At 49.7% G+C, this 26,671-nt stretch overlaps 6 protein-coding genes across 6 annotated transcripts; 3 read left to right on the top strand and 3 right to left on the bottom strand.

Moving 5' to 3' along the window:
- Positions 1–90: 90 nt before the first annotated feature.
- On the bottom strand, positions 91–1,084 carry JN550_011604 (uncharacterized protein; the record flags this gene model as incomplete). The annotated part of the gene is made up of 2 exons (XM_049309987.1): positions 91–380; positions 454–1,084. 2 exons carry the CDS (start codon positions 1,082–1,084, stop codon positions 91–93), a joined length of 921 nt encoding a protein of 306 aa, XP_049166466.1.
- A 2,968-nt stretch (positions 1,085–4,052) lies between these two features.
- Positions 4,053–5,017, top strand: JN550_011603 (uncharacterized protein; the record flags this gene model as incomplete). The annotated part of the gene is made up of 2 exons (XM_049309986.1): positions 4,053–4,618; positions 4,696–5,017. The coding sequence occupies 2 exons, from the start codon at positions 4,053–4,055 to the stop codon at positions 5,015–5,017; spliced, it is 888 nt and encodes a 295-aa protein (XP_049166465.1).
- A 502-nt stretch (positions 5,018–5,519) lies between these two features.
- JN550_011602 (uncharacterized protein) lies at positions 5,520–6,535 on the bottom strand (the record flags this gene model as incomplete). The annotated part of the gene is made up of 2 exons (XM_049309985.1): positions 5,520–5,812; positions 5,872–6,535. 2 exons carry the CDS (start codon positions 6,533–6,535, stop codon positions 5,520–5,522), a joined length of 957 nt encoding a protein of 318 aa, XP_049166464.1.
- Positions 6,536–17,134: 10,599 nt separating this feature from the next.
- Positions 17,135–18,273, top strand: JN550_011601 (uncharacterized protein; the record flags this gene model as incomplete). Its single annotated transcript, XM_049309984.1, has 4 exons — positions 17,135–17,239; positions 17,292–17,551; positions 17,603–17,940; positions 18,005–18,273. 4 exons carry the CDS (start codon positions 17,135–17,137, stop codon positions 18,271–18,273), a joined length of 972 nt encoding a protein of 323 aa, XP_049166463.1.
- A 679-nt stretch (positions 18,274–18,952) lies between these two features.
- JN550_011600 (uncharacterized protein) lies at positions 18,953–21,095 on the top strand (the record flags this gene model as incomplete). Its single annotated transcript, XM_049309983.1, has 2 exons — positions 18,953–19,792; positions 19,848–21,095. The coding sequence occupies 2 exons, from the start codon at positions 18,953–18,955 to the stop codon at positions 21,093–21,095; spliced, it is 2,088 nt and encodes a 695-aa protein (XP_049166462.1).
- A 522-nt stretch (positions 21,096–21,617) lies between these two features.
- JN550_011599 (uncharacterized protein) lies at positions 21,618–26,129 on the bottom strand (the record flags this gene model as incomplete). Its single annotated transcript, XM_049309981.1, has 5 exons — positions 21,618–23,491; positions 23,546–24,192; positions 24,259–25,663; positions 25,727–25,947; positions 26,002–26,129. The coding sequence occupies 5 exons, from the start codon at positions 26,127–26,129 to the stop codon at positions 21,618–21,620; spliced, it is 4,275 nt and encodes a 1,424-aa protein (XP_049166461.1).
- Positions 26,130–26,671: the final 542 nt, after the last annotated feature.

Genomic DNA, 26,671 nt, shown 5'->3' with positions numbered 1-26,671 from the left:
GTTATTGACATCTTACAGTGTAAATCTCTAGTACTAGCAACGGCATACTAAGTCTGTACTGTGGCGTGCCGAAAGAAAAGCCATAAAACATTAACAGTTAGCTGTATGAAGAACTTCCTCGAGGTTCTCTGCCGGATCGCCGTTATTCACAATACCAAGCCACGTATCTGGTTTCTTGTAACCAAGAATGGAGAGCATCTTTTCGCTCATTCCGAGTACTTTACTTCGTGGAATTGCCAAAAACTGATTCTCCTCTGGACGTAATGTACCTTGGATGAAGAACAAACCAAAGAGCTTACGCACTTGGCCAGGAACAGAGTTATTACCAGCGCCATGATAGACCGTGCCGAGAAAGACGAATGCGGAACCTGGTTCCATTTCTAAATTATCACATTCGTTAGAAATATGATCTTTCTCGTGCAAAAGAAAAGAGTAAAAGCAGAATTGACTTACCTGCAAAGCAAACTTCATCAGTTCTAGGAGCCCGAGCATGATCCCATTTGTGAGAACCAGGAATAGCCATCGTCGCTCCATTCTCGCGGGTAGTTTTAGACCCAGCAATCATGAATCCAAGCATCGTTTCGTCTGCCAAGTCGTACTCGGCGCTATGGTATATCCCATGGATCATATCATCTCTATGCAATCTCTGACGTGGGCCACCGTAGCTGATATGATATGTCAAACTGCTGTTCAAAAGAGGGCCAATGGTGAACTCTTCTATCCGGTCTTCCCAGGTTGCAGTGCACTTTTTCTGCAAGATTGAGGTCCGCAGTTTGTCAATGACTTCGAGTTCGGCAATCCTGGCCATTGTCGGTGATTTGCCTACAACACCGGGAACCATCACCGTTTGTCTCGGAATCAAATCATAGGCAGCGTGAGTTTCAGCCTGAGCCTTCTGAATGTAAGGCTCAAGTTCGTCGTTGATCGCAGATATATCTTGACTTGAAACAACGTCAGTCAGGATAAGGGCACCATCTCGTTCTAGCACGGCGATTAGGTCTTCAATTGACGTCGTCGCATGAACTCTCGTCAGAGAGACGGACGGTACGTAAGACGGATCAATAGGCGGAGGAAATTCACTCATTTTGGGAGGTCAAGTCACAAAGTGTGATAAAGGAGTAAATTCTGGTGTGTTGCATAACCGAGAATTCGCAGACTGGATGCCCTTACTGTTGTTTTGTATCTGAGAGGAGTCTAGCGGATATTCTTCAAGTGCTATTGGATCAATCGAAGCGGCGGTTGCCACTCAACTGCCGTTATCGAAACCTAATGCCGTGCCATGTCACGTCATAATATCCTGGCTAGCTGCTGCCATGGAGTAATAGGGGGTCATAGATGACCAACTTTTCCAGTTTGGTGCTGACGATTCACCGTAGTTGTGATCTTTACTGTAACGCACTAGCTAATTCTGACAAATCTGACGCCCTGCTGTTCGTTTAGACTCTGCGGCTATGGCACTGCACGCATCAGAGCTTCTTTCGCAAATCCTCTAGCATTTCCAAAATTGAAGGCTGAAGAGCTTAAAGACGTGTGCACATTTTCGTCTTCATGCAAGTAGGGATAACTATCACGCCATTTTGCCTTCCTTCAATTTCCAGCCCGCTCTTAAAAACTCTTCAATCTCCGTTTTCTGGACGTTAGGAAAAACCTGAGCTAGGTCCTTCCCGGGCAGCTCATGCGCGTTGCTTAACATTGAAAGCATAACCTGTATTTCAACTTGATGAAGCAATTCACCTTTGACTGGATCCTTAAACACGGCCTGGTTAGAAGGCAAAGGTGTGATGCGACCCTTATGGATCGACTCTATAGAGTCATATGTGACCTCAAAATTCTTTCCTACTTTTCTTATCAGAAATCTTAGCCAAATATTCTTGAATGTGGGCCTATTTTATACCTGTAACCTTCTTAATTAGAGTCTCGAGGTCTTTCACTTGCAGTCTGTTGGATGCGATGAGGGATTCCCTAGGCCAGTCCTTGGCCGGGAGTCCTATTAAACGCTCAATATACGCCGCGAGGTCTGTTGAGTGCGTAAGTACAAGTGATTGTGACCCATCGCCAGGAAAGACACATTGTTCGTGGTCCACATCAACAAATGCCCAGAATGGACTAATATATGTTTTCTTGGGGTTGTATGGCATAGTTAGATGATCAAGAAATATTCCGACTCTGATGAGGGTCCAGGTCAACTCTGGATGTCGTGAAAGTTCTTCTTCGGCCTCAATTTGAAAGTTGGTAAACAGGTCAGAACCACTATCCCATAGAAATCAGCCCTGCGATCCTGTGTGAATCGTATCGAAGGAGCTTACGGAATTGGAGCGTGGAAATCAATGTAGTATTCGCTAGGGATGAATTTAGTCACGGTCCCTGATTGGGCAGCGGCTTTAATGAGGTTGATTTGTGACTGCGCAACGTCTTCATCAGCTAGCAACAAGGCTGATACAACAACTTCAACGTTGTTGTCTTGAAAAATATTCTTCATCTGTTCAACGTTGTTGTAATCGACAGCAAAACGTCTCGGTTCGCTGGGTGCAATTGCAGATGCTACCTGCGCAGTGTAAGTTGACAAGGTTATATGAAGAGAAACAATGTGCTTACTGTCCTCGATATCACAATGGCTTGGTGCTCACCCGATTTGGTAATGGCATCCAGCACAGTACGGCCAACGCCGCCGGTGCCACCGGCAACCGCAACGATGGCAATCCTATAGGTGGTCACGACCAGATGTTTATGTGTAAGTCAAAGTCTTTGAGTACTCGCGAGCTCCCAAGTCCCAATGACGCTTGTACCAAGTTTTAAGATATGAGTCGATTGGGTTGCTCAACAACGCTTGGGCTGGCGGGCTCTGGAGCCTTATGCCGCCTGGGGCCACCAGAATATTGAATATATGTGGATCCTAACCACCATTGACAGATATCGGTATGAAACTGAAGCGATGGCCTTCTTATGGGCCATGCAGTGCCATCTCCTCATCACTGCCAAGTGGCAACGTCTGCGACTTTTTTACTGCCACAGGCCCGAGGTTACTCAACTATTGTGCAGTTTGATGACCTATAAACGGCCCTCTGCACGTCCGTGGGGCCGACCACCGCGTCGCAGCTTAATATCAGCAACCATTGATCACCCTGCGTCAATCGATCAAAGCGCAGAGCCCCGGCATTTCGGTTGAACACATTTACCAGAACACGGCAGATACGTAAATTAGATTACGAAGACTGCCACCGCTGCCATACTGCCGTTCTTTCTCTATGATATTGATTTTGTGGAGATACAGTGCACATCTCGGCGGAATGCTACTTACCCACCAATTGCTAACTTAAGTGGGTAAGACCAGCCGAGGGTGGGGGGATGCAGGTGCAAGTGGCTGCTGGGTCTGGCGTGGGTCGTGTATGTCGCATCCATCAGAATTGTAACACCGACTATCACTGCAATTGGGAATATAGGGACTGAATATGCAAGATGTACTCTCGCGATGTTTAGAAGGTGATAACGAATGGGCTAGCGGCAGGGATCAAATCGGCTGATCAGATTGAGTTCGGCAATTCTACAGAATCTTCAACGACACCAAGTACACGGACATATACAAGAAGATACGTTGGAGTACATCAGGATATACTTTGAAGCTGCATCGCTGCCCCTGTTCCGGCTGACTACAATCCTACTATTTGACAAGATGAAATCGCCATGGATTTCTCCTTACGGACCGAACACGAAACAGCAACGATGGGTTCGACCAAGATCGACAAGTCACTGCAGACAAAGTTTATCTTTTGGCCGTTTCTTTGAAGCACAATCTCCAAATTCAAATGACATTTGAAGACACACCATGCAATCCAAGCCAGCAAATCAGGGTAGTATTCATCGAGGGACCCAAGGGGCATCACGAAAATGTTTTGTGATGCATAATCCACAGGTTATCGGCACTTGAGGAATTAGTTTCCGCATCTCATTACATCAATGCTGATCGTAAGCAACAAACCTGGGGCACATTCATGTTCCCACACATTGAGAATGGCTACCGACCTTGTGCCATGCCAACGCGAACAGCTTCAATAATGATTTCGTCCCAACTAACAATCGTGGGTTGTGGCGTCTTTGGCCGCGCCATTGTGAATGGACTGTTGTCCGACACGAGCCAGTCTTACTCCTTGAGTTTAACTCATCGCCGCCCAGACGCTGCCAAGAGACTCCAAAATGACTACCCTAACGTCTTGATAACCACAGACAACACAGACGTACGTATCTGGAGATCGCCACAGGACTTGGGAACGAAACATATCGTGGTGATCGCTACGCAGCCTCGCTATACCGGAGATGTCTGTCGAGATATTAGACAGGCCTTCCTGGCGGCCGATAGAACACAGCAGCTTGTCGTGGTCACCGTGTGCCCCGGTATAACTATCAAGCAGCTCGAAAGCTGGCTGCCCTTGAACACATCAATCGTGCGGGCCATGCCTAACACTCCTATTGCCGTCCGACAGGGTGCTACCGGAATCTTCCCCAACCAATGTACATCCTCGGTGGTAGCGTCTGAGGTCCAGTCCATATTCAAGCGCATGTCTCCAGTCGTCGCTCTGCTCCCGCGTGAAGACCTGCTGGACATCGTCGCGTCCATATCCGGGTAGGTTTTCTCGAGAAGTTGCACCGCTGCGTCCCTTTGCTGTTGAACAACTCTGAATAACTCTCTTTTCTTTCCAGCTCCGCCCCTGCGTATTTCTTCTACTTATTGCAGAACCTCGTGGCTTCCGGAGCTGCTCGTGGCCTGCCTATAGATATTGGGCGTGATCTGGTGGTACAGTCCTGCTTGGGCGCGGCTGTTCTGGCACAGACTGCGCCCAAAACGACGCTGTTGGAGCTTCTGGGGGACGTTTGCGTTCCTGGAGGCAGCACTGAGAAGGCAATACAAACGCTAGACCGCTTCGAGTCAAGCATGGCGATACAGGCGGCTGTGGAAGAGAGCTGGCATGCCAACTGTGCCATGAGCAAAGAGGCCCTTACTGAGATGGGTAATATTTCGTAGGATGGTCTGGCTGACACTACCAAGAGCTAGCCTTATTTAGAACAGTAGCCTTTCTATTTCAGCTGCCAAAACGTTTCATTTTCTCGGATACCATCTTCGAACCATGTCGACCCGTTATATTATGCTGGCATGGCAGTTAATTCGGAAGGGTGCGAGGGAGTGTTTCGTCTCTAAGTGGTATCTGGCTTGTGACTGTGTTGAAGTCGAAGTCATGTATGAAAATTATCTTCAAGGCTGCACAGATGATTTTGAGTATCACTCTCAGTTGTCGTTAAAGCCTGTCTCCGATTCATCATAACCTCGTAAATGACCAGGAGCCGAAACATACCGCCGTACATTAGAAGTTCTTCCTACATTTCGACATAATATAACTCTTAATCTTCTTTAAGATTTGACCTAAGTCGATGATAGTTCAAGATAGGACATCAACACATATGTATGACGTTTGTATATAGAAGATAGCATTTACGGTACCTACATAGATGATGAGAATGAAAAAAAGCTATGAAAGTAAGTTCTCGTAAACAGCAGCAAGGTCCTTTGCAGGGTCTTCATTTTCAACTAAGCCTAGCCAACTACCTGCTGGCTTTTTAAACCCAAGCAGAGTTTGCAGCTTAGGGCTCATCTTCAAAACTTTGCTTCGAGGATTGCACAAGAACTGGTTCTCCTCTTGACGCAAAGTTCCTCGACAAAACACAAGATTCAGAATCTTCCGGACCTCGCCAGGGATAGTGTTGTATCCAGCACCATGAGCCAGGTTACTGAGGAAAATGAATGCAGACCCTCGTTCCATTTCTAGGCACCATGTCAGAGAGCTTCCGACAATAAACCAGTTTTGTAATAATCAAACTTACCGAGGAAGGAAACCTCATCGGGCCTCCCGCGCCTGTCATGTTCCCACCTGTGGGAGCCTAGAATGACCATTGTACCGCCGTTTTCTCGCGTGATTTTGGTCCCAGCAAGGAAGCAGCTGAAACCGTCCACTTCATTGATCTTCATATCTGGGTGGTGCTTGCTAGAGAAAATCATGTCGTCTCTGTGTAATGCCTGACGTGGAGAGCCATGGCGGACGTAAAATGCCATAGCAATACTCAACAACGGGTCAACTACAAGGTCTTCTGTATGCTGCTCAAAAACTGCAGGGTATCTCTCCTCCAGAATTACTTTGAGAAGTTTCTCTATCGTCTCATTGGTGTCCAGGATATTGGCTATGGTGTCGGACTTTCCAACCAGCCCAGGGATGACAAGAGTATTTTTGCCGATGAAGTTATCGTATGAGTCATTATTAGCAATGGGCTTCGTGTGGGGCTCAAGCTCTTCGTCAATCTTGTCCAAAGTCTGTGATGAAACAAAATCGGTCAAGATAACACCACCATCTCGCTCAAGAACTCCAAGAATATCTTCTAAGGACGAGGTTGCAGGAATCTTCGTGATGGCTCTAGATGGGTGATATGAACCATCAATGGGAGGAATCAGACGTGGAGCAGAAGCCTTTTCTTCTTTCTCATTTCGATCCATTATGCCCCAATAATGGTCTCAAGTCCAGATGGATTATTGACAGTGAGAATCAAGAAACAAATGCAATAATTTGTTTGCAAAGGTTGGCCATTGAACGGGTGTAGTGCAGTGTCCGCTAATTCCATTCACAAATATAGAGGCGTCAACGCGCCCTGTTTAACCAGGTCCACACTCTATGATTGGAAGAAATATGCTTTACACGGGAGCCTATGCGCTAGATTCAGCTCTAGCGCCATATTAGCTTCAAAGGGGGTGATAAGTGGGCCTAAGTGATGAAAACGAGCTTCTCAGGACAGAGTATGATGGAATCTGGTTATCATTGCCGTGGCCAGAAGGCAGGGAGCATAAAATGTGACGATGCGCGCTAATGCATGCGACTAAACATAAGCGCACACTAATGCAGGCAAACCAAGTATAGGGGCCAGGTAATGCAATGCTGTTGTTGCCCAGTGGTGCCATTTTCTCACTTTGAACAACTGCCGTCTTGTCAATAAATATTTCAAACCTTTGTTGAACCTCCGATCCTCCCATACTATGCAGCCATGCGAAATACGAATACCCTTAAGTAGGAAATACATAAGCCCGAGCTCGTCCGAGCCAATCGCGATTTTTGAATTGATTGCTCATTCCAAGTATGGTATGTCTAGGACATAGGTACAAAGGATAATTGCTGATGTGATGAAGCAACAGGCCGGCTGCAGGAGCCATGCAGCTCATCATGCAATCCACAACGCCATCATTCACCAAGTTACGAGGCTGCAAGTCTGGTGTCGATCAAGGCCATAGCGCACTAAGTTGGTATGGTGACGACGTAGGCCATGGCCGCCACGGTGTGAACGGTCTGTGGAGGTTACAAGTGCATAAGTGGTAGACAAATTGAACTACTAATACAGAGGGGTGTAAATAGCAAGTTAGCAAGGCACAATTAGCGCGTCTACTGCAGGATTCATGACCAGATTCTTGCCACAAGGCAGTATATGAATTGAGCTAGAGCACGATTGAGAAACAGTGTGATCGGGGAAACAGGGTAGGGTTTTTCTCGGTAAGCATGTTATCGCTTTACATGCTAATCTGCTCTTGTTTGTAAATAAATTTACGCCTAAATTATGCCTTATGATGATTGACACCACACTTGGTAGTATAATTAGATAATGATTCTCAAACTGAGGACCAATTTTTCGTCTCTCAGAACCGAACAACTGGTTCAAGGCATCAGTTCTTTCCATGACATAAGTCAATCTCGCATCCATTTATTTTATGGGTGTGTTCCATATCTTAACAGTTAACGGATAGATTCAAGCTCCAAGATCGGCAGGTGTCAATATATGGTTGGGCGGCCTTTGTTGGTATCAGAAGGTCAACTTTGTATGGTCAGCCATTATTCGGAGGTATAGTACTGATTAAACGCCGTAACTAAATATTCGGCATCGGATGGCGCAGTAGGTTTGCATTGTGCCTGTCGTCTATATGACATAGTTCACATTCACCTGCCAAACCCAAATTCTTTCTCCTAACATAGCCTTTCACTTGTGGCACGGATACGTTCTAGGTACTTCACTACTGAATGTTCGCCGAACAACTGTACAGGAAAGTCGTCACAACTGAGAATGTGCCTCCCCACAGGAAGTGTCTTGAACATACTAGCAATGATGTCTTCGTCGCAGCCGTCGAGTATTGTAGCAATACGGGCTGCCGCACTGTTCAGAGCCGTTGACGCGTATGCTAAGACTTGCTGCCGCCATGTGAGGAAGGGAATGGCATCCCGCCCGCCCATAGTTTTGAAACATTCGTCGAATTTCGGGGCTTGAGATGGAGAGAAATCAAAGTCCTGGCCAATTTGGTCAAGGTGCTGTGTCATCGTGCCGATCACAGCCCTGCTTAGATAGTCAACCGGAAGTACCAGAGACAAATCCCCTCGAATAGACGGGAAACTGCCCGTCTCTAAACTGGCCACAATCAGGTTGTGGAGGAAGTCACCACGGTCACGCCGGAAATGGCCTGTCACCGCCGCGGCCGCCACGAACGGAAGACGATACACGGAGACCCGGGCACCGCGCCAGCGCGCTGCGTCCGCCATGCGCTCGGCCACCCACTTCGAGGTAGCATACTGGTACTCGTGTTCATTCTCGGAGACATTATGCCCCAAGTACCGGGGCAGTGTGGCAACGGTTGAAATGAGGTGTACGGCTTTAGCACGATAACCACGCGATGCTAGGCGCAATACTTCGTGCGTGCTGACCATATTGGGCCCGACATACTCATCTAGAGGCCGCATCCAATCCACCAGGCCCCCAGCATGGCAGATAGAGTCCACCTGGTCGGCCAAATTGTTGAAGCTTTGAGGATCGAGGCCGAAGAGTGGAGAGGCCATATCCCCTACGACTGGGTTTAGTAGCCGAAGATAGTCGGCCTGCCAGCACCCATAATGCTCCAGTGTTCCTATTAGCCGCTTTTGCGCGCACTCCTGATCAGACGCGCGGACGAGGCAGTGAGTGGTGATGCCCTTCTCGAGCAGTTGGTGCAGCATAAAGGCACCGACAAATCCTGTGGCCCCCGTAACGAAGACAGATTCAGGGCGAACGAGGCCCTCGGCAACGTTCTCGTACGTGATGCTTGAGTCAAGGCAACCCTTGCGAACTGCCTCTAGATCTAAAGTAGTAGAAACCACAGGCGAATTCATAGCAGGCGTAGCTATCGTCAAAGGCTTCGTGGTGCCGGACTGCCCCAAAGCACCGTTATGCGATGATGAAGAGTCCTCATCGTATCGCATTTGGGACAGGAGGAAGTCGCTCAATGCAGTCAAATTGGGATGAACGAAGGCGATGTTAGCAGATAGTTTCAAGCCTGTCAAGGTCGCAAGCTGGTTGCGCGTGAGAATGGCAGTTAAAGAGTCGATCCCGATATCCTTTAGCGATCGCATTACGTCCACATCCTCCGCGCGCTTGAAGCCGAGGGCTTTCGCCACCAGATCCCGGACTACGCTGAGGACTATGCCAACTTGCTTCTCGGGTTCTGTTTCGCGGAGCATAGAGCGCATTTTCCAACCTGGTTGTCTTGAGCTTGAGCTGCCTCGGCCCAGAAGCGATTGGTATAGCGACGGGATTGCACCTCTACTCTCCAAGTATGTGCGTAGGCGTTCCGTGTCGAGGGGAATACCCACTGTGAGGGGACTAGCCTGGCGTACTGCCTGTTCCAGCAATGCAAGCGAATCGTCTGGTTGGAGCGGCTCGAGGCCAAACTGGGCGAGATGGGCCCGGGTCGCTTTGATCAATCCGGTCCCCATGCCGCCACCAGCCAGCACACCATATGCTATTGAGGTAGCGCGAAGGCCGCGTGCACGGCGTACATGAACGAGCGCGTCCAAAAACGCATTGGCCGCGGCGTATAGCCCCAGACCCGGCATGCCCAAGACTCCCGCGATGGACGACACCGTGACAAACATATCAAGGTCCACGCCCAGAGTAAGTTCGTGCAGGTGCCAAGCACCATCGACTTTGGCATTGAAGCTCGTCGCGCAGCGCTCCGCTGTCAGTGTTGCGAGTGTGCCGGCGTCGGCCACGCCGGCCGCGTGGATCACAAGTTCGAATCTGAGCTTCTCTCCTTTACGAAGGTTAAATAATATAATAAATTTATATATGACAAAAAAATTTTTTACTATAATTGAAATTAAAACATTTACTAAGAGCTTTCAAACAAGTTCTATAAATTTCGCCGATAATAATAATGTTAATAATAACCCTAATAGTAATAATGATTTAGATAGTGATTCTAATAGTACTACATCGAATAAAACTACTATAAATGAAGTAATAAGAACTTATCAAGATAATCCGGAAAATTTAAGAGAATATACTCAACGGAGAGATAATAAAATAATTATATGATTTATTGATGCTACAACTGCTAATAATAATAATCCTAATTTAAGTCACGATGAAAAATCCTTAATTAACGCAAATATACTTACAATGGCTGGTGATGAATCCAAAGCTGTAAGAGATAGAGTACAAATTGCAGGTGAATATTTGGAAAGGGGTATTGATCCCTCTAGAAGTTCACCTAGTTCTTCTAATTCGACTCCAACACCATTAACAGAACCAGCTGTTATTAACGAGGAACCTGTAAACCCTGAAAATACAATGGCTAAAGGTAGTGGTCAACCTAATACAATGGCTGAAGGTAGTAATCAACCTAGTACAATGGCTGAAGGTAGTAATCAACCTAGTACAATGACTGATATTAATGGTCAACCTAACACTAAGAGACCCTTAGAAGATAGTTCTGAAGATGGTTCTGATGAAGACAGCAATAAAAGACAAAAAACTCAAGAATCTCCTTTAGATTATGTTATAGACAAAGAATCTCTTGAAATGCCTTCTATACCTGAGTCCCTCGCAGTGGACGGTCGGAGTTGAACAACGCTATAACTGACCGGGTGTCGTGCACGTTGGCGATGTCGCTGGCCACCACCGTGGCCTGTGCCCCGAGCCGGGCGAGGTCCGCCACCAAAGCGTCTGCGCCTGGGCTCTTAGGCCCGCGGCGGGATGTGAGCACCAAGTCCCGGATGCCGTGGGTACGCGCCAGCCACCGAGCTACGCGACCCCCGAAGCCACCAACGCCCCCGGTAATGAGAACCGCTCCATCGGCACGGAGAAGCGGGGAGTTTTCTGGGTTGGATGTCCAGCCCATGCGCTGTATTCGCGGTATCAGCATCTGTCTCCCGCGCATGGCGATCTCAGGCTCAGCACCCAACATCAGGGCGCTGGCGAGCGCATTCGGAGCAGTGGCTCCCGTCCCCTCGCCCACGTCGACGAGGCGCAGGCGCAATTCTGGATGTTCGTTCCGGACTGTACGCATCAGACCCCAAAGCGGCGCGGCTCCGAGTCCAAGCAACGTGACGTCGTCTGTCCCGGTCCCCACTGCCGAGCGGGTCACCCAAACGAGTTGTGATGCCAATCTGGTTTGCGCAGCTGTCTGGAGCTGTGTCAAAGCCGCCGCAGCGAAACTGCGTGTTTGGTGGTGTATGTCCTCGTCCGAGTCCCACAGGCACAGCACTCCGTCGAGACTCTCGACATCAGCGAGCGTCTGAGTCCGAATCAACTCCATACCAGTCCCCGCCAGGTCCGTCATGACCTGTTCCGTCCACGATGTGGTACCTCCCGGTAATAGCAGGCCCCATTTTCCAGACAAGCGAGCATGGCCCCCACTGACGGACTGCCAGTCGACTTTGAGTTGGAATGTGGTGAGAACGTCTTTGGGCGTGTGGCTAGCTACACCATCGAGCGTCGCAGTGGTCATACCAGTTGTCCACTTGGCCGATTGTATGTGGTTTGGGCAGTTACGCTGGCGCTGGAAAGCATATGTGGGCAGCTCTACCCTTTGGCAGGCGAACGGCTTGAAGTAGGCCGGCCAGTCAACGGGTACTTGACGGACATGTAGCTTCGCGAGGCTATCTTGGATCACAGCGGCGTCTTGTTTTCCAGGAACGATAGACGGTAGGCAGGCTTCCATGTCCACGTTATCGTGCTGGACCAGGCATTCCGCCACCATGCCACTAAGCACTGGCTGTGGGCCGAGCTCGACAAAGACATTTATGCCCATGTTTACCATAGCATCAATACCGTCACGGAAACGCACGGCGTCGACAATATGCTGCACCCAATAGCCAGGGTCTTGTAACTGGCCAGCGGTAACGAGTCTCCCCGTACGGCCGCTCACGACAGCAATCCTGGGTTTGTGGTAACTGAGCTGCCTTGCTACGGTCTCAAAGTCTGCTAAAATGCCCCTCATTTGGGGTGAGTGGAAAGCGTGTGACACACATAGCCTCTTTACTCTACGGCCCTGGGAAGCGAAGTGGGCCATGAGGTTGTTGGCTGCCTCGGCGATACCAGAAATGACGGTCTGCATCGGCGTATTATAATTCGAGATGGACACACTGCCAATCAAGCCTAGCAACTCAATCGCCGTCACTACCTGTTCAGCACTGGCCTCTAGGACCATCATGGAGCCATTACTGGGTAGTGAGTGCATCAACCGCCCTCGCGCTGCTACGAGCGTGCATGCGCTGGCAAGATCCAGGACCCCCGAGGCGAAGGCAGCCGCCACCTCACCAACACTATGGCCCAACACGGCCTCAGGCTGTATCCCCCAGCTTTGCCAGAGCTTCCACAGCGCCGATTCCAGCGCAAAGAGTGCTGGCTGGGCAAAGTCGGTGCGGTTCAGCAGCTTGGCAAGTTCGCTGCCAGCTTCGGCCCACATGACATCCAGTAGTGGTGCTTCGAGCTCGGAAAAGTGCACAACCGCATCGTCCAGCGCCACACGGAACACAGGGTAAACCCTGTACAGTCCTTTGCCCATATCTAGCAGTTGGCTTCCTTGACCAGTGAAGAGCATGGCTAGGCGCCCGGATTTAGTATTCGCACAGGCATGTAGAGCATGTGAGGGGGCCTCCATGTCCAATTTTGCTAGTAATTCGGCCCTCTCTTTCGCTCTTAGGACCATGCGGCGCTGGAAATGGGTACGGGTGGTTGCCAGCGAGTAGGCTACATCCCATAAACAAACTTCCGGGCCCAGGCTTTTGAGGTATTCCCGGAGTTTGGACGCCTGCTTCTGAAGCGCAGCTTCCGTTGGGCCAGAAATTAGAACCGGAATGTTGGGTGGTCGTGAATTGCATTGGCCGATTCCGTATGCAGACTGTGGTGGTTCCTCAACGACGACATAAGCACCAGTTCCTCCGATGCCGAACGAGCTGATACCGGCACGACGCACATGGTCCGCTTTCGGTAACCAGGACTGGGCCTCCTGCAAAAGTGCCATCCTGGCGCCTTTCCAGTCCACAGAATGGGAGGGCTCGGTGACGTGCAGTGTCTGGGGTAGTATATTGTGCCGCAGGGCCAATACAACCTTTACCATACCAGTAACGCCTGATGCAGCCCCAGTATGACCAATATTGGACTTGGACGAGCCGATCCACAATGGCTGGGTCCTCAGGTGATAACCACCGAAGACATTGGCCAAAGCTTGTCCCTCGATCGGGTCACCTAGCTTGGTAGCAGTGCCATGTGCTTCAACATAATCGATATCATCGGCCTGTAAGGATGATCCCCTGAGAGCCCTGCGAATGAGACGTGCTTGGCCCGGACCGTTCGGGGCAGTCAAGCTGGCGCTCCGCCCTCCGTGGCTCACGGCTGTGCCACGTAATACTGCATGAACGATATCCCCGTCCCGTTGTGCGTCGGAAAGTCGCTTTAGGACAATCATGGAGACGCCTTCGCTGAAGACTGTCCCTTGGGCATCAGCAGAGAAGGCCCGGCAGCGGCCGTCCGATGATAGCCCCCGTAGTCTGCTAAACTCGATGTGTATTCCAGGAGTCAGTAGAAGGCTCGCACCACCGACCAGGGCCAAATTGCACTCTCCAAGCCGTAGTGAGTTGCAGGCCAAATGTGTTGCAACTAGAGACGAAGAACAAGCTGTGTCTAGGGTCATGGACGGGCCCTCCAGCCCAAACGTGTATGATAGCCGACCGGACGTAATGGCGTTGGCGCTTCCGGTTATAGAATACCCATCAAGATTCGCTACCCCCTGGCTTGTCGTGATATTGTTGCTAACCCCAATGAAAACGCCAGTCTCACTGCCACGAAGCTGTTCTTTGGTGTAGCCAGCTCGTTCAAAGGCTTCCCAGCCCACCTCCAAGACCAAGTGCTGGACGGGATCCATATCCTGGGCCTCACGAGGCGATATTCCGAAGAAAGATGGGTCATGCGAGTCCACATCATCGATAAAGCCACCATGGGTACAGTAAGACTTACCAGGAGCGTCTGGATTGGCGTCGTATAGCCCTGCAGCGTCCCAGCGGTCCTTAGGAACGTCGACTATGACATCCCGCCCGTCTTTGAGTATGTCCCAAAAGTGGTCTGGGTGGGAAACACCGCCAGGCAGCCGACAGGCCATAGATATGATGGCAATATCCCCAGCAGGGTTCGTAACAGTGTCACCCTGCGTGGAGTGGAAAGACATCTTCTTTTTCTCCGTTCCGTTTTCTATACTGACAAGATGCGCAGCTAAGGCTTGGATAGTGAAATGCTCGAATAGTGCAGGGACCGGAACGCGTTTGCCCAGCCGCTTCTCCAGTTGTAGTTGCACGCGGATCAACCGCATTGAGTCGCCTCCTATATTGAAAAAGCTATCGTCCGCTCCGAACCGGTCATGTCCTAGTATACTAGACCACACGGCCTGGACTTGGCGCTCCATCTCGGTGGTTGGCTGCATGCTGCCCGCTACCTGAAGCATGTCGACGGGATTTGGCAAGGCCCTACGGTCGACCTTCTGGTTTGGCGACAAAGGCAAGGCATCCATGACTATAAAAAAAGCAGGTACCATATGTTTGGGCAGCCTCTCGGTCAACCATGACCGCAGCCTCTCGCCAAGGCTGGTTCTCGTCTCTTCGATAGGACCCAAAGCGATATTGAAATCCGGATCGAGCACGCAATAAGCAACGAGACGGTCTTCACGACTAATCACAACAGCCTCAGAAACGGCCTCGTGGTCGACAATGGCCGCCTCGATTTCGCCAACCTCGATGCGGAGACCTCGAATCTTTACCATGCCATCAATACGACCGAGTATTTGCAACTTCCCTGGAGAATCAAAGCGCCCCAGGTCTCCCGTACGGAACATTGTTCCGCTATGGAACGGATTTTTGAGGAAGCACGAAGCGGTAAGTTCCGGCTTGTTGCGGTACCCATTCGACACACTACCCCCGCCAATATAAACCTCACCAGTACACCCTACGGGCACTGGTAAAAGATCATCGCTTAGAACGTATATCCGGCCGTTCGCGACAGGGTTCCCAGCGTAGATCTCCGCACCGTGGTTCACCCTACCTACACTGCCGTAGGTAGTCTCGGACGGACCATATACGTTCCATACCGAGTCGGCAGCGGCAAGTAGACGGTCCGCAAGCCGACGCGGGAACGCCTCGCCGCCACAGAGGACCTTGGAAAGCCTCGGCTTGCTTTCCCATCCAGACTCCAAGAGCATCGTCCATGTAGCAGGGGTTGCCTGCATGATGGTAATGGAGTAACGCTTCATGATCTTGAGGAGCTCGTGGGGATCTTTGACTGCGTCTGAATGCGCCATGACCATTGTGGCCCCCGAAAGAATCGGCAACAGGAGCTCCAAGGCAGACATATCAAACGAGATCGTGGTGATTGCGAGCAGACGATCATGCGGGCTGCAACCCGGTTCCCGCCGGCGGAGCGAAGTCAAGAAATTCGAAGCGGCCCCGTGACTAATCTCTACGCCTTTGGGCTTACCAGTCGAGCCGGATGTGTATATCACATATGCTAGATCCCGCATCCCAATTTCGCTATTCAGGTTGGTGACGTCCGTAACGTCGCTGTCTCGCGCCTCATCGACACTTAGGCACATGGTTTTCCAAAAGGCGAGGCCCCTGGTTGGTTCCGTACTGGTAAGGACAAGCTTGGGGTCGGCATCCTCTATCATCTGACTGATCCTCTCCGCTGGGAACGCCGGGTCTATAGGTACATAGGCTGCCCCAACTTTAAGGACTGCCAACATTACGACTACCAAATCGATGGACCGCTCAACGGCGAGGCCGACTAGGTCGCCATGCTGCACACCTCGCTTGCTAAGGCCACGAGCTACTAAATTGGCCGATTCATTGAGCTCTTGGTATGATATCTGCGTCTCGTTGTGAATGACGGCAGTGTTAGACGCGTGGCTCTCAGCGACAGTCTCGAATAGCCGGTCAAGGCGGTGTGCCAAGAAATTGGGCTCGTCAGTAGCGTTGAAATCGGCTACGAGAGCTTGGTAGTCGCTCTTTGAGATGGTGCCCATGGTTGCCATTTGGATATTGATATGAGTCGCAATACGACTTTTGATACATCGACACGTCGATTGCGCGCATCCGGGATGACTGGTTGTCAAGGGATCCCATGCTAATATACCAGAACAACGAGAGTATATACAGTGGTGCTGTAGACTTCTTGCCCGAACACATCCACTGCGCCTTAACAAAGTGGGAAAGGAGTTGTTTACAGAGTTTCTTCCCTGTTCAATGACTCTTAGTGCTTGACCATGCTCGTTCAATCAGTGCGCGAGTAGACTCATAGGTACAGAAGAGTACTGTATACCGATAGTTTCACACCAGAGGGGCCGTCATATATTAGTGTGGAGGCATAGAAGCAGTTGTGCTTATCTTCATTGCTGGCCAAACTCTAATAGCCCTTGTCAAACATCCACTGTGCCAAGTTATAGGCCTGCGTGCCAAGACCACTGGAGCCTTGCATAAATTTGTGAAAAATACGTCCCTGATAGTTTACATACCCCTGTGGCCGTGAAAGTGGGAGGGACTATGCACCTTGGTCAGTCTTGTCACACCCAAGTGGGCCTCGGCAGTTATAGTTCGCGTCACTCAGGCTGGCCTGCAATTATGTCAAGTATTTCTTGGTCGCAAACCTTATAGCTCCGATGACACGGCATCAAGCATGACAACGCTCCTGCAAATGCTGTACCGGACACTACCACGTCCATGCTTTGTGTAACTCTCAGCCACGCTTTTCACGCTTCCACATCAGGATGGTGGTTGTTGCTGTAGCTGGTGGGACTGGAACAGTCGGCCGTACCATAGTGGACTTTATGGTTCATTCGGGCAAACACAACGTCTTTGTGCTTACCAGAGGGGTGAGAGATACTTCATATTCTTCAGGAAGCAACTGACGACCCTTTTCTCCAGGTTCTAGGGCCCACCTTCAACAAGTTGGCGACAAGTTTGTCGATAGACTACAACAATGTCAATCATATCAAGCATACTCTTCAAGAGAACAGCATTGAGGTTGTCGTATCAGCTCTGCTTCTATTCAATGAGGCAGCGTTCAAGTCACAGATCAATTTGATCCGTGGTGCTGCTGAATCAACGACTGTGACCAAGTTCATCCCCTCTGAGTATCACATTAACTTCGAACGTTCGATCAAGTGGGGCGCCTTCCCAAACAAGTAGACTGACACCTAACTTATGTTTTATAGCGGTATTGATATTTTATCCAGACCATACCAAATTGAATCCGTACGTGAGCTTGAGCGCCATCCCCGGCTCGCTTGGACTCTCATCCGTAATGGTCTGTTCATGGACTACCTAGGCATGCCCTTCCACGCCAAGCCAACACATCTTATGTCCTGGTGCATATTCCTCGACTTGGAGCAGGAGACCTGCGTCTTCCCTGGAGATGGAGAACAGACCATGATATTCACCCACTCCACTGACCTTGCTGCATATGTCAACTGCCTCATCGATATGCCAGCCGGTAATTGGCCGCGTGAATCGCTCATTATGCCGTGCCGGATACGACTAAAAGACCTGGCCCGGATCATGGAGAATATCACGGGTAAATGCTACCTTGATCTAGACCGCAGGCTCCTTATGTCACCAGATTCTAACTCGGGTGTCAGGCCGAGATTTTCGAGTAACGTATGACTCGACTGACGCCATTTACAATGGTCAGATAACGCAGCTTCCGGCGAATAAAAAACTCTTTTCTGACCCATTTTGGGGCCCGCTTTACCAGCTAGTGGAAAAGGAAGTCGTATACACACTCTTAAGTGATGGGTACGACTTGAGTGGACAAAACCTTGCTGATCTCTTTCCTGGCGTTACGCCCACTGACTTGGAAGATTTTCTGAGGCAGAGTTGGAAACTGAAGGAAGAGAAGAAGCTGTAGGGGATAGAATGCGGGGCAAGATCCAGAAACATAGAGACTAGCAATCTTTGTTGTTTGTCAACTCTAACAGGATAGCCCTGGTAACAAAATACCACTGGCTTTCTCATATGCATTCGCCATAATATGAAGGGCATATGGCCTTCAGTCGATACGATAAACACCCATAAGCACCCAGAGTTGTGTCAATACAGGTTCTAGCCCGATTATTCCATGCCAATGTGGTTCGCATTTCCTTCATTTGGTCGTTCGAAGAGATGTGCCCGTTTGTTGGAGCTAAGCCAATTATAGCCGGGAAATTAACCGTAGAAGGTGGATGGGTGTGTCAGTTCAGCAGAGTGGAATGCCAAGAGTAAGACATGCGAGAGATTCGAAGGGGCATACGGTAGTCGCATCGTTAGCGCCGAGTTGAAACGGGGCAGCTTGCTGCAAATTAAGATACCTAGGTGTGAATTGTGCATAGCCTCCATGTCGCATCCACAATCTGACTCCGCCATATTTATCTAAGAATCTTCGCTCAAGAAGCGTGTGCGGTGATCCATTGCTAAATGTCGCGAACCCACTCGGTTGTGCAACTCCAGGGCTTCGTCACCACCGAACCCGCATGAGACGCCGTTTGTGCGGTTCTGATCTGTCATTACAATCACTTCAATTTCCTCCTGACCTCTATGAAGCGCGCATCATGCGACCAGGAACACCTGGAGTCGAATTAGCCGTGATGGGCGACTCACTGGAGCATGCAAACCCCCGGGGGCGCGAACAAGTGCCCAGTACTTCAGAAGCCGAGTTTTTCCTTCGTTGTGAGTCCCCCGATGGGGAATCGAGGACGCAACAGCGCGGACCATCGCCAAGCTTCCGCGACGCCAGCAGAACCAGTTTACACAGCGATGATACGCGTTCATTTCTCCCTCAAAGACAGGTCTCTGGGACCAGGAAAGTCGCCTCTGACACCGACGAACATGGAAAGGGAACCGAGAAGGATGCATATCGCAGCTTCTGGGAGGCAGCGCAGGCCATGGACTGGTGGTGGTGGTGGGAGATCGGTGCAACAACTCTGGGCATTGCCTGTGTGGCTGCCATAGCCGGTGTGCTTATCTACATCAACAACAGGACCATTGACCAATGGACCTTTGGCATAGCGCCAAACTCTCTTATCGCCATTATGACTACGATCTCAAAGGCTGCAATGATGGTCCCCATTGCGTCATGCATCAGCCAGTTGAAGTGGGATTACTTCTCGAAAAGGCCGCGGCCGATCAAGGACCTCGAGCTGTTTGATACGGCCAGCAGAGGCCCTTGGGGTTCCATTTGCTTCCTTTCACTGATGCGGACCCAAGCTATAACTGCCTCGGCACTGGCTATTGTCACCGTCCTGGCACTAGGTGTCGAGCCCACAGCCCAACAGATCTTGGAGCTATCATCCCGTCGTTGGGATTCGCCAGGTAATAATAACGTCAGGCTTCCAATAGCCAGCTCCTACACGTCCAAAAAGGCCGCATTCGAAGGCATTGACCCCACGAGTGTACGTGAACCTTCCATCAACGGTATTGTAATGATAACTCACCTCTTACTTGTAGACGTTCGAACAACCAGCCACCAGCGACATACTATTTCAACAGGCTTCTATTGCGCGTGGAGTTGCGGGAGATATCCCTAGTCTCGAGGTGAACTGCCCCTCGCCTGCTGTAGAGTGCATGTGGGAACGATTTAATACACTGGGCGTCTGTACCACAGTTCAAAACGTGACAGATAGTATCAAGCCAGCATGCTCGTCAGCGGACAAAGGTAGTTTCGACAAGGGTGAAGCGACTTGTGTCTTTGACTTCGCACTGATTCGTAACTCGTCACTTGTTGGACCGACTATCTTGGTGCCGCCCCCGTTCAACGAGACAGAGGTGGCACCAGCTCCAATAACAATGCGATGGAGCTTTAATGACGGTGGGATACCTGGAGACTTCAACTACTTTGAATCAGTAGGCTCGACTGGAATCAACAATGGCGGCAGTAATTTGGACATCGTCAGATACAAATTTGATCCAGATTGGAAATACGCAACCGACGGGATGCCCAAGACTGCCAACCCCCAGCCGATGGAAGCGTGGAACATCCAGTGGTACTGGTGTAGCCACTGGTATAGCGACGTTGTTGCAACCCCCACCGGGATTCAAAGCTTCAAATTGGAGACAGAAAGCGTCTACCGCGATCCTGATGTGGATCGTAAAGGTGTGTACGTGGCTAACAAGACAAATGTCCAATACCGGTTCAATCCGGAGACTTGGACAACGTCTCACTTTCAAGCCTCAGAGGTAGCCTTGTTCAAGTATATATCCCATGCTTTCACAGACCAGATTTATGAAAACACTTTCCTGATTGATCAGCATGACAACAATCGTATTCTTAGTCTTGGCAGGTTCATGTACGGCGCAGATATACCCCGGCTCGCCCAGAACGTCGCAGACACGCTTTCTGTATTGGTCAGGCAAAACAGTAGTGGAGACAACCTGGATTCGACGTACCACTATGGAAATGCGTCCTATACGGCGACATACTACCATGTTCGCTGGGGTTGGTTAGTGCTTCCATTGGCCGAGGCGATTCTTACAGCAATCTTGCTGGCCGTGGCGATCCTGCGAGCGAGGAGTCAACCACTGCTCAAGTCCTCACAGCTTGCCCTTGTGTCCTATGGGATTGAAGCACGAGGGCAAGAACAACTTGCGCTGACGAAGCCGGCGCGGAGTGCAACCGCGTTAGAAACTGAGGTCGGCAAGAAGAGAGTGAGGTTGACGAGGAACGAGACCGGCAATATCGGGTTTATCGGCAGTTAGTCCGGGTTTCTACATGTCCCACATTGACAGCACACTATTATATAGCCACCAATATCTTTCTCTGACTTGAGTACAAACTAAATTCCTCGAACTTCTCAATATCATTATCAATGATATACTTGGACATTGTAGGTAGTACTTCATAACTCCCTAGGTTTTCAATACATCAGAAGAGATTATAAGCAAAATCTATTTCTCTAAAGCTAACACTCGGACTTGGACTCCTCAGTAAATTGTTCCTGGTTAGGATTACGATATATTACGTGAATTATTTGTCAGAAATCTCATTAGCAAGACCCTTTGCCGTAGTGCTGCTGTAGAGAAAGTACCTCGTCTAAGTCTGATTGCGCGGCTCACATAATAAAGGTCCAGTTTTCTGCTAATGATTTCTAAACCTGCAATTGGAAGATGCGTATAGGCAAGAAATACCATGCAGTCAATAATACCCTTTCCAGGTTTTTTTTTTTTTTTTTTTTTTTTTTTTTTTTTTTTTTTTTTCCAAAGTATGCAAAGCATCTCGTCTTATATGAGGAAAACATTAAAATCGTCCTGTTCATGAAAGTCCACGCTGGTCCGTTCGATAAATGACGTATGCAAGGGCATTTTAAATGCGAGAAGCTTGTTTTCTTCTGTGCCTGGTCTCGTAGAAGTGTCTACAGTCGGTTCACTTGTCGAAAATTCCGTGGGAAATAGGAGAGCAATATCGGAGCTCTCGTCCATAGGTCGACTCTGCGGCAATGCTAGCAATGCGGACATCGAAGCTGACACTTCGTCGTGAGTTATTCCACCTGCTGTACCGCCTTCTGCGTTCTTTTCTGCGTGCCTAATGCTGAGGAAATCAGCTTGCTGAGTCCCTGGGGGCTCCTGCTCCCTCATTTCCTCTGTATCAGAGCTTTCTGCGTCATCACTGTTGCAACCGTCATCAATTACGGAACTTTCCAACGGACCATCTTGTTCCAAATCGTCTGCCACATCAACCAGATCGTCCTTGTCATGTCGGTAATACTTTCGAATCCACAAATTTACCCGCTCCCTTTCAGATTTGGAATATCTTTTAATCTTGGAACGTAAAATTTGCCGATCTTTGCGGATCCTGAGATCTTCTTGTAGCAGCTCCTCATCTGCGACTGTCCAGCCTCCATATTTCTGGAGCAGGATTTTCAAAGTGGTTCGTCCAGAGTCCTCAGCCAGTCTAACCGCGGAGGCATATTGCAACCTTGCTCTGCCCACGACACTGACGCCGCAGTTGATTAAAAACTGGACCATATCGAGCCTTCCAGATTGTGCGGCATGTTCGAGGCATGACCAACCATGCGGGAATACTGGGAGGTCATCGATATCTGCACCCATTTCTATTAATCGCCTAGCTAGTGGAATGTAGCCAGTAGTACAGGCAAGTTGGAGTGCTGTGACACGTCCGTAACCTGTGCCTGCGGCGTTGACATCAGCGCCTGCGTCTAGAAGCAAATCGATTGCTTCATAATCAGGTGCAGAAGCCAAACTCCACACAGGAAAATTTTGAATAACCATTTGAAGGCATGTTCGCCGCGTAGTTAGATGTCCTTCTGCGTGATAAAAAGATCCTTCTGCGTGATAAAAGGGTCCTTCGTTCACGTTAGCTCCGTGCTCAATTAGAGCACGGGTAGCTTCGATATTCCGGTAATGTATGGCTTCAAACAGTGCTGTTGACACGTTGGGCGACTCTCTATGGTCAACGTCATTGCAGCTCAAAACGAGATATTTCAGCTTTTCAATCGGCCATTCAGTCATTATTGCAGCTTTTAGAGTTGGCCCGTCAGCAACATATCCTCGGTCCATCAGCCAATTAACTGCAACGAAATTTTGGCCTTTGACTGCCATGAGTAGCGGCGAGCAAGTCGATGGGCAATCACGCCACGAGTTCCAGTCGCCGATCATCTGACTTGAAAGCTTCCAGTCTGGTGAGCACCACTCGTAATAGAAACACTCACGATTGCTGTCTCCCATCATGATGCTTTCGTTAGGGATGAGTCCTTTAACACGTCGATATCTGTCTTGGCCTGTGTACCTCATTTCCCAGAATCGTGGCTCGGGTATAGCACACAAATGTCCTGGCCATGATCGATTTAGTATCGCAGCAAGCAGCTCGTCTTGTCCGTGATACGCTGCAAGTGCAATGGCTGTATTTTCAAGCAGTGGATCGAAATTCTCCTCTGTGGCACAGGATCTCCTTCGTAGTATCTCACAAACCACCTTGTTCGAGGCTGGAGATAGTAGCTGGTCCATTACAAGACAAGCGCATAACATCCCAGAGCTATAGGCTTTCGGGTGCCAGAAGAGGATCGTTGATACAACACTTTCTTGACCATCCAATATTGCCAATTCAACTGCTCTGCCCCTGTCACTGTTACTCAAATCTGTTGGTGATTAATTAGGTATTCATCAGTTTTACCCCCAGTAGAAGAGCGTACCAGACAATGGACACATAGTTGAAAAACGTGTATGTTCAGCAATAAGTAGGTTTGTGATGGCTTTGTGTCCATTCTCCAGAGCATACATCAATGCCATTGAGAACTCTTGTTGAGAAAGATTCAGGTCGGCATCGACCATGGATTCGACCACCAGCACGAAGCTACCGGCTTTGGCCGCGGCAATGAATTGGTCAGCCGTGACTGGGTCAGACCCCGCGGTTCTCATCAGTGTTTCATACATCTCAGGGTTTCCTCTGTGAATAGCGACCTCAAGCGCTGTCTTGTCTCCGTAATTTGGATTCACCATATACTTATCGAACATCTGATTCGTCATCATTGTCTGCACAAGGGAAATTTCAGAATGTTCTACCGCGGTGAAGAAATTGCCGGATGTCACGAATGCGCCTCGACTGACTAGTATCTGCGCGATTCCCCAGAATCCTCGATATATGGCTAGGTCCAACGGACTCATCTGCTCGCCGTGATAAGGATGAATGCCCTTCCCGTTCCCTATGATGTCGTCAAGCTGGCATTTGCATTCAATATCAGCGCCATAGTCTAGAAGTGCCACCACGCAATCCGCTGAATCATAATTGATAGCCTGGTGTAGCGAAGATGATCGCACTCTTGCTGATTTGGATAATGGCCTGAAGTTTGCGTCAGCTCCCATTTGTAGCAGCCGTTTACAACAGCGCTGAAAATTGCTGTTGTACCCAATGATAGCGGCATAAAGCGGCCATAGTCCGTGGGAATTGGCTCGATTCAGATCTTCTGGGCCTGATATAAGCTTTTCCATCAGACCATCATACCCCTGGAAGGATGCCGCAATCAGAATATCCACACACACGGTTTGCTGCACCGGAAATATCCGGGGCCAAGTCGAACCTCTGCCAGTAATGAGCGACTGTGGAGAAATCAAGTAGGCAAACATGGCAACGGCTAATTCTTGTGCGCGAAAGTGATGCCGTTCAAGTTCTTCTTTGTCATCTTCAAGTATCAGGGTTCCGTCTTGCCGGTGGTGGTAATATATCCCATCATCTTCTGGGAATTCTTCCAGAAAGGAATTACGAGAGCAACAACGCACAACGGCAGATGTGAAGGCGTTGTCATGATCTGAGATGGTTATTTTAGAAGCATAACCCGCTGCCGGGATCCTTCGTATAGGGCGCTCCGCACATGGAGAGGTGATCGTGAAATTCACTCCACTCATGGCCAATAACTCAACGAGCTGAATATTGCCGCGTTGGAGTGCAGCAAAGAGTGCGTTGCCCACATGACCAGTGTCGTTGACTACCTTTGCCCCTTTTCCTAGCAGCAACGAAATCGCGCCATTTGCGAAAACGTGATTCCGGTGACCTGCACAGAGGTGAAGGGCCTCATTTCTTTGTGTGACATTGAAGTTATCTTCAGGATAATCTGAGGAAAAGCAAATGGCGGCATCCAAGAGTCTTCGATTTGAGCGTCGTATTGCATGTTCGATGGCATGCCACACAGGGAATTCTACCACACTCGTAGGCTTGCCGTTATCAACTCTCTTGTTCTCTGCCAAGATCAGAGACATGAGGTCCACAGATTCAGTTATCCAAGCAGTCTGAAACAAGGCGTCCAAGACGGCTGCAATTGTGGGGTTTTCAGGAGCCAGCTTGAAAAGTCCACGAATGATACCTACTTGAGCAAGCCCCAATGACTGGCACAGGCGGAGTATAACGACGGGCCGATCAATGTGATTTTCATTCTGTATCAAATTGTTTGAAAGCCTGAAGATAAAAAATTTCAGAGCGACAATATCAAACTTGGGCCAAGATTGAGTGAGAGAATCTGCTGCGCGAACATTCTCTTCCGGGAATGACTCCGGGACGAGCCAGTCGAGAACAGCAGCAACTTTGTCAACCTTGAGCCGTTGAAAGCCTTTTGAGGGATCAGTGACTGTAGCCAATGAAGTGGTCTCTACAGAAAGGCGTGGTCTGGAAGGCAAGACAAATTCTAGGCGGACAGAGCCTTCTAAAACGCGGTCGTTGAATTGTATCCATGGCTGCCATGGCCTCTCGACGGAAGTCAAGGGGGAACACACAACCAATGCAGAACCAGGACCAGAAGAAACGAATTCTGTCTCTGAGACTAGTACGTAGGTTAATCGAACAGGTCTTGATACTTTGGAACTTGAGCTGGAGTGACACTCACAGAGTTGAAATTTATGAAGCAGACTGTATTCCTCAAGGCTGTGGCGCTGTATGGCACGACGGATCTTCTCCTCCGCCATGCGCTTGCCGGAGAGCAGGAAATGCGTCTTCTTGTTCTTGTCCTTCCGCAACTTCTGCTGACGGGCCATCCACTTTCCCTCGGCATCGGTGACGTTCTTTCGCATATCCCAGAGTCGCATGCGACGCTCGAGATTGCTTTGCCTGCGGTGGTTTGGGAGTTAGAGCACGCTGCTGCGTAGATGGAGGACGACTAACTTGATATTGACGCCGCGATCGTTCAGCCTTTGGACTACATCCTTCTTGGATCTATCCTCGCCGATGTACCAGCACCAGATCAGGTCCTTGTACTTTTCCAGATCGTCTGAGGGCTTGAGGGAAGGCATTATGAAGTGGCTGCTGGGCTGTTTTGAAGACGCCGTAAGTCTCGTGAAGCCAACCAGAAAATGAATATGTGCCACAAAGCAGTCATCAATATTAAGAGATCTGTGTTTCGGGGGTTGACAAGTGGTGAACAGAACGTTCGACACACGGGGAGCCCGATGTCTTCTTATCCATCAGGCTACAGCCTGCAACCCCGGCCTACATGTTAAAGTTGGAAAACAAGCACGAGGCTCTGGCTCTTGCAGAATGCAGGTTTCGGACTCGACCAATGATCGTCGTCCACCTCATCTGCATGTTGCACGCCCGCACTTGTGCAAGTTGGGGAATTGCAGGCTGACAACCCCAATTACACACGCTGATTGGCGAAGACCAGAACCTCAGCGGTAGTGTCACAGTATTTTAAGAACTTGCACACTGACTGGTGGCACACCGTCTCAGCATGCGGGGCTGGCCATCCAGTCGCCGAAGAGACGGCAGAGAAGCCGCTATGGCAATCATCACCATCCTCAATGCATTCGCACTCGAGCGCTGCTCATTGGTGCCA

Source organism: Neoarthrinium moseri (genome assembly GCF_022829205.1).
Source record: "Neoarthrinium moseri strain CBS 164.80 chromosome Unknown scaffold70_Wmoseri_CBS_16480, whole genome shotgun sequence".
In the NCBI taxonomy this organism is placed as follows: domain Eukaryota; kingdom Fungi; phylum Ascomycota; class Sordariomycetes; order Amphisphaeriales; family Apiosporaceae; genus Neoarthrinium; species Neoarthrinium moseri.
This window is presented reverse-complemented; position numbering and strand designations above follow the sequence as displayed.